Source organism: Sinocyclocheilus anshuiensis, unplaced genomic scaffold (genome assembly GCF_001515605.1).
Source record: "Sinocyclocheilus anshuiensis isolate Anshui unplaced genomic scaffold, SAMN03320099.WGS_v1.1 scaffold1804, whole genome shotgun sequence".
Taxonomy (NCBI): domain Eukaryota; kingdom Metazoa; phylum Chordata; class Actinopteri; order Cypriniformes; family Cyprinidae; genus Sinocyclocheilus; species Sinocyclocheilus anshuiensis.
This window is the reverse complement of record NW_015555844.1, coordinates 192,208-200,091: the sequence shown is the minus strand read 5'-3', so window position 1 is coordinate 200,091 and position 7,884 is coordinate 192,208. Positions and strand designations below refer to the sequence as shown.

Here is a 7,884-nt window from a genome sequence, read left to right as displayed (position 1 = left end):
CATTTCTGGCTGAAATTCTGCTGGCAATGCAAGAAGTGTCAGGGTCAGTTTCATTTAATTTTTCATCTCCACTCCCAACAACACCAACCTCCTCCCCTCAAAAAAAAAAAAAAAATCATTACCAGTCACACATCCTTTGAATTGCTTTCTAATTCAATCCTGACTCCTGAGATTTTTATTTCATGCTGCTTAACGATTGTTAATTTGATTTCCAGCGTGCGCCTTGACTGTCAGCTTTAACTGTGTATAAGGCGTTAAAATTTAATTTTTGCTCTGAATGATTGGATCGTGTTCAACGATTCCTCTCGCACTGGGATGGGTGCGCTCTGTCTTCTTAATGGAAAGTAGAATGGTGACGCTGTGTCATCATTTAGAACTTTGGTTGTCTCGTTTTTCGACAGGACAAGGTGCGCACTGAGAGCTATCGAGACTTCATGTACCGCAACATGGAGGTCTTCAAGGGCAAGGTGAGTATGGGCTTCTTGAAGCCCAGCCACTTTGCCATTTTTAAGTGTTGTAGGAAAAGCTACAACGGAGTAATGATTGCTTTGAGAGGGCTGATATAAAAAAAACCCTCGCATTATACCAAGCTGCAGTATTTTGTTCTTATGTGTCAACTGCAGTGGGCTGATAACAGGATAATGGTGCTTCAACGCACACACGCAACATACACCACAGCTCATATACAAACCATTAATTTTGCGCTGACATTGGCTAGATCAGCTTTAGCCGGCCGCGGTTGAGCATGGATCCCGAAGTGACGCGCTGAGCTAGAATGAAAAAGGTGAAGTGGGGGTAGACGACGAGAGGCTTATCTCGGCCATCGTGGTCCAGCCAGTGGACTTTGGCAAATAAGGGTTAGACCCTGTCAGCATGATAAATGCCTTGGATGCCATTATTACACATCTGTACGCTTAAGATGCCACAGACAAGCTGGCATAGCGTGGAAAGGTTACGCAGTGCTCCTTTAACCTGAAGGTGGTGCTTGACGTGGGATGTGGTACGGGAATCCTCTCCATGTTCGCAGCCAAAGCGGGAGCCAGGAAGGTCATTGCTGTCGACCAATCTGAGATCATTTACCAGGCCATGGACATTGTCAGGTGAGTCAACATTGCACTCAAGTAATAAACAGGCTCTTGAGTATATGAGAAAGGGCCTCTTGGGATACGTTTACTTGTTTTTAGTAAAAACAAGGTATAGTATTGCTCCTTTTGGAAAAGGTCCTCTCTCAATGTGAAGTCCTTTAATGGCTTCCAAAGTATTTTCCGCATTATTTTTTTCCCAACTTCATCCACTTTGAGACACTTCTTCCCATCTTCCCATCAATCCAGCTTCCTTTCACCTGTATTTTCTGGGCTTAACAATAAGAGTTTTTCCTTTTTTTCTGTTTTTTTACCAACATTTTTACTGGCCTGACCACAATTAAATTTTTTTAGCATCATATTTTTATATTTGCGTGAAATATTTTATTTATTTATTTATTTTCATTGAATGTTAGTTTTCTTCACAACTTTTTTTTAATGCATTTTTTTATTTATTATTTATAAATTTTAATATTTTTACCCCAAAATTTTGTAACAGACCATAAGACAGTAAATTCATTTAAAAAATGCTGGAAACAGTGGCATATGATGCAGTTGCTGATTTTTGTTTAAACCGATGGTTTGTAGTTTTCAACACATTCTTAATGATGCATTCATGTCTGTCTCAAGTCAGTTTTACAATTTCAACACGTTTGATCTATGTTAGCCAACTAGATAACATTATATTGGTGATAAATCAGTGGAATTTGCAGCAGCAATGTGAAATTCATAACAGAATACAAAACACAAAAAAGTCATAAAAACACACATGTTTTTGCCAATGCAAAAATTGCAGCAATTCAACAATTTTTCTGCATGAGCCAGTATTTACTGAATTTTTTTTTTTATCAGCATTTTACTGGCCTCACCACAAAAGAAAGATATTTTTTAATGGATAGAAGCATATATATATATATATATATGTGTGTGTATGTGTATGTGTGCATATAATATAAATATGTGAATCATTCATAAACCCACTTTATAATGCATAAACCCATTTTTGCTGGAATACTAAGCCATTACTGATTGGTTTTTAGTTTTCAAAACATTCTTAATTATGTTTACAAGTCTATCACAAATAAATTTTACAGTTTTGGCAAGTTATGATTAGGGTTGCAAAAAGGTGGAAAATTTCCAGTAAATTTTGGAAATATTCCAGAAATTTTGGAAACTTTCCAGGATTTTTTTTGGAATATTCCAGGGATTTTTGGAAAGTTTCCGGAAATTTTCCACCCCTTTGCAACCCTAGTTTTGATATACAGTATGTTAGCCAGCTATACAACATCATGTTGTTGACAAATCAGCAGAATTTGCAAACAGTATGGAATTCATCATTAAAAAAACCCAACATATAAGTCATAAAAATGGATGTACAAGATCAATTAATGCAAAATTTTCAGTGACAGTGCAGAATTGGCCTAAAAGTGGAAGTGGCAGTTTTGTCAAGTGGCCCGAGAAACACTCTTACACCAAACCTGGGCCGGCGAGCTTTATTACCTTGCAATCTCACCCCCAAACTAGTTCTCTTTTTATTTGTCTCAGTGCTTGACTTCAATGTGTTTACAGGCTGCAGTCACGTTCCTAAAGGCCTGTCATTTACCTCCACACAGTCGACTTCCAATCTCCCCTGCTTCCATCCCTGTGTCTCACACGCACGCTAAACATACAAATGGACTCCAGCCTGCCCTATCTGCTTCCTTTTACGACCTGTCTGCCCATTAAAATGACCTCATGTATCACCTCCGAAGGCACTTCCATTTCATCCAGAAGCACGAATATAGTTTTATTTGTTGGAGCTGAGATGTGTTCACCACATGTGGTGTCTCTGGGAGATTTTTTTTGATTATGGTTATTGTTATTATGTAAGTCTGAGGAGTCGAAGCAGGCAAGAGGATGAAAGGAAAATTAAGTTTAATTTTACAGCTCGCTGGGCCGCTGTTGGGCCGAGGCCTCCTACATGCCGCCTGAGTGTGTATGGGTTTTACAGAGGTGGTTTTCTGACGTGCACGTTGCTTTATGCAGCATTATAGAGGCGAGAATGAAGTATCTCAATTTAATTTTTAATTGAATGCAAAATATATACATAAAAAAGCAATATAAATGAATTAAATAAACACTTTGACAGAAATGCATGTACAATGGAGTAATAAGTATTATTTACATTAAATAATTAAACACTTATTATAGACTAAAAATGAGGGAAATCACAAGCAATTTATCATGAAAGAGCCAAGAATGTAAAAAGTGATTTTTCAAAGAAGTAATTAAAACAAAGATGACTGGAGTAAGTTTTACAATAAAACACTAGTCAGTTTTTCTACTTCAAAATGTAATGTTTAATTCCATGTGTTGCTTGCTGTTTCTTTTGTAATTGTTTGTGAAATTTACTAGCAAATTTTAAGTGTTTCCATACCAGTTTTTTTTTTGACAGACTTGTAATTGAATAAAAATGTTTACATTATTTATTGAAGCACCTTTTTTACCTTACACTGTAAATTTAATGTAAGTTGTCAATAAAACAGATTTTTACAAGTATTTTTACAACAACATACTATTTTCAGTTTTTTTTAATCTAAAAATGTCACGTTTAATCAGTATGTTTATCATTTCATAGTTTTTTTTCTCTGTGAAATTTACTAGCAATTTCTAAATGTGAAAATTGTTTCAAAGTAGCACCATTTATGTATTTATTTATTTATTTATTCTGTGTGTAAACTGAGGGATGAATCAATAGCTTGTACATTCTTAGTTATTTAATATGGACTATTTCTGTAATGCAGGTGCATTGCACAATTTCATCTTGGACTTAATGATAAATTATTTTAGGATATATAAATATTTGAGATCCACAGTCTTTAAGAACGTCAGGATATTTAATGGGCAAAAACAATCAAGTTCCTTGATAAATGCATATTTTGATATGTTTGTCTGTGATCTAGAAGTCATTCTAAATTAAGAATAATCTAGAATCAAATGGAAAAACTTGTTTTTCACAAACCTAGGCTAGTTGTGTTGCACTTGTATTGTGAAATGTTTCCCTGGCTTTTTGTTCAATAAGTGTCTTTATTAATGTTTTAGGAGAATTTACAGCAAAAATCCAGATAATCCCCACGTGATCTATACAATTTAGGAATTTATTCCCTAGATTACACCGTTTAACACCAGATGGTGATTTGGTGGACAATCCAGTCTGCCATCAACACTTTACAGCTTAAATCCAATCATTAGTCCCAGAGGATCAATATACTTGGATCATATTCCCTAAACCAAGTACCATCCAGTGGAGGGAAGTATTAAAGCATCCCAAATCCCCCTCCTTCTCCCCCCATAGCTGACATTGTCCTCTAAATTAACCCAGTAATGAGATTAGTGTTTCCTAGCTCAAGACAGTCCGCTGAAGGAGGGGCGGATAGAGGGAGTGCTACAATGGGATTCTGGAAGAGTGTGATAGCGCGAAGGTGCAGAGATAAGGATCGGTTGGGCAGAAATGCGCTCTGCAGGCTTGAGTAATGACTCTGTCCCTAGTAACATTAGCTGTCATGATAATGGAGTATTTAGAGAGACTGATGCTCAGGGTTACCGGTCAAAATGGGAGCGCTCATTTAAATAAGGGGGGATGGGGGGTATTCATGCACGTTTACACACTTACACACAAACACTCAGGTGAACGCTAGTTTGCGACCCTTAGTGCAAAAGGCCATGGTTGAGGAGGAGGTGCTGTCAAATTGGGGCTGTTAGTGTTGTTGTCCTGGTGAGTCCGCTGTGGTGTGGGTTATTTGGATTAATTAGCAGCCGTCTTTGAGGAGATTGACTCCTGGCCAAATTAGCATAATTAACATTCATTGTCTCAGACGAGGTGTTCAAACCAGTACCATGCATTTTATCATTTATAATTTATTTATTTTCCAAATAGTTTTTGTTTGTTTTTTTGTGCTCTCTTTTTATTTTGTTCTGTTCTGTTCTGTTCTGTTCTGTTCTGTTCTGTTCTGTTCTGTTCTGTTCTGTTCTGTTCTGTTCTGTTCTGTTCTGTTCTGTTCTGTTCTGTTCTGTTCTGTTCTGTTCTGTTCTGTTCTGTTCTGTTCTGTTCTGTTCTGTTTTGTTCATTGGAACACTTGCAACTCAAAAAATATTGAACAATTTATAATGTATTCATTTAATTTAATTTAGTTAATATAATCAATATACCGACATCTACTATAAGTGTTAGATTATAAGTTTATTTTTGCTTTCTCTAGATCAAATAAACTTGAAGACACCATCACGTTGATCAAGGGCAGAATAGAGGAAATTGACCTTCCTGTGGAAAAAGTGGACATAATCATTTCAGAGTGGATGGTGAGTGGATGTTTTTGTGCATTTTTCAATTTGTAAATATTAATATGCTTTCCATAGAGAAGAAAAATTCATTATACATCAGTTTTTTTTTGCAATGGAATGCACTGCTCATCGAAGCAAAATGGCTAGCTTTGCCTATAAAAGACTGCATTTGCAACAATTATAGTTGGGTTTGACCCAAAATTAGACATAAAGGATTTGTATGTGTCAGCGTCTTTTTTTTCTGCACAGTAATTTCCCTTTTCAAAACCTGCCCAGGTGTTGGAAAATGAAAAAGCTGAGATGATGTATTGTTGATTGATACATGATATATTGCAGGCATAATCCGTAATGGCATAACTTTCATGCTCATTTTAGAAGCCAGGCATCACTCCTCATTTATTCAAACATGACTGACGATGAGTATGAGAAGCAAAACTTTAAGAGACACATGTTAAAGGATTAGTTCACCCGAAAATGAATATTTGCTGAAAATTGATTCACCCTTAGGCCATCCATGATGTAGATGAGTTTGTTTTCTCATCGTAACAGATTTGTAGAAATTTAGAATTACATCACTCGCTCATTAATGGATCCTCTGCAGTGAATGGGTGCCGTCAGAATGAGAGTCCAAACAGCTGATAAAAACATCCCATTAATCCACAAGTAATCAGTGTGAAGCAAAAAGCTGTGTTTGTACTAAACGAATCCATCATTAAGATGTTTTTTACTTCAAACCTTTAAGAGTCCTTTATCCATAATATTGCTTTCTCCAGTGGAAAAAGTCATCTCATCTGAATGAGAGAAATATGCACAGATCAAGCACCCTTTACAAGCGAAAACAGTTCTAAACAGATATTTCTCCACTAATGCAAACAACCTCATAGGCGCTTTTGAAAATAAACTCTATAAAGAGTGCTATCAACGGGAATAATATTAAATTTGAAACCATATAGTTCAGAGTCTTAAAAGCATAGTTCACCCAAAAATGGAAAACCCGTCATCATTTACTCACCCTCATGTTGTTTCAACCATGTATGACTTTCATTCTTTTGTCAAACATAAAACGTTTCTCAACTAGCTTCTTTTACATTCCACTGAAGAAAGAAACTGATACTGGTTTGAAATGATACTGGTGAGTAAATGATGACAGCATTTTAATTTTTGGGTGAACTGTCCCTTTAAATCTGACCAAACATTTCTAATCCATTGTAAAATATCCAATGCAATAGTCCGCGTCTTAGTTATATTCTACTTAATACTCCTTGGCTGGAGAATTATTTATAAAAATGGTGTCTTTTGTCATATTGCTATTGCTGCTGCTTGAAAAATGAGGACGTTTCATGCTGTGCCTGACTCCCTTTAAAATAATGTTAAAATGACTGTAATGCATGGCATCTTGTGGATAATTGCTTTGATTTCTATCCTAGCAATACAGAGAAACTGGTATTATGGATTTGACAGTGTGGAAGGCGATAAAAGCTTGTATTGCATTGCTCTCCTTGTTTAAGTTCCCTTAATTTGTAGTCCAGTAGGAAAGGGGAAAAGTAGGTCATAACTCGAGCCACCTAGCCACAGGCTCAAAAAAAGGACATTGGAGAATTTTTCTCTAAATTTGGAAACTTCCAGGAATTCTCATGTGAATTTGACCTGCATGCGATTTTCTGCCGTCTCTGAGTTTTTTATTGCTTGCAGGTTAATTGTGAAATAATAAATGCTTTATATTTCGTCCCCTTTTGTCTGCGTGTTGGGGCTATAATTCAACAAACTCTGTGCCTGAGGCAGCGGCGAGCGGGTGTATGATTTTCCAGTATGTACTAGTGTTTGTATGTGTGTGTGCAATGCTTCTGACAAAGTAACCTGAGATTTGGGTCACTGGAGCACATTATTTTATGATTACAACTCTGGCTTGCTAAATGGTATAAAAATCCTGCCCTTCATCATCTGTGCAATGTCGTCCATTTCATTCCGAGAACGTCTAAAGTGTTTGTGCATTGCCACCATTTTCTTGTGAAAGCAGGGGAGCGTACAGCCGTTTTCTGAAAATCATTTTTCAAAATGTTATGGAACAATAGTTTTACAATTACCTCATTACACAGTGTTGTAGGAGACACATGTCCACAGAAAAATGCAGTCACCCTGCTCCACCACCTCCGATATCTAACTTTGACGTGCTTGTCAATCCAAAAGGATTAGAGGCTGAATGGGGTCACATGGTCGTGAGCAGAGTATTGCTGTACATTGATCCATAAAAGCTTCCAGAACAGACCGTAAAAGTAAAGTACAAGATAAGCAATAAAAAAATTGGTGTAGGATTGATTTAGTTGGAAACAGTTTTCACTCAGAAATTGTAAAGGAGTAAATTTCACAAATAAATGTTAATTTATTAAACATGAAATTTTGAAGTAGAAAGACTGAAATTGTGTTTACTTGTAAAATATACTCTAATATTTTTTGTTTTTTACAACTATGAAATTTTATTTTT

The 7,884-nt window shown here is 36.3% G+C and overlaps 1 protein-coding gene across 1 annotated transcript in view; it reads left to right on the top strand.

The window, feature by feature from the left end:
* Positions 1–7,884, top strand: part of LOC107675594 (protein arginine N-methyltransferase 3-like) — a 67,026-nt gene that overhangs the window by 3,668 nt on the left and 55,474 nt on the right. The window contains exons 6-8 of the mRNA XM_016470000.1: positions 402–467; positions 979–1,100; positions 5,321–5,420. Coding sequence (XP_016325486.1) covers positions 402–467; positions 979–1,100; positions 5,321–5,420 — 288 coding nt within the window. The remainder of the gene's footprint in view (positions 1–401; positions 468–978; positions 1,101–5,320; positions 5,421–7,884) is intronic.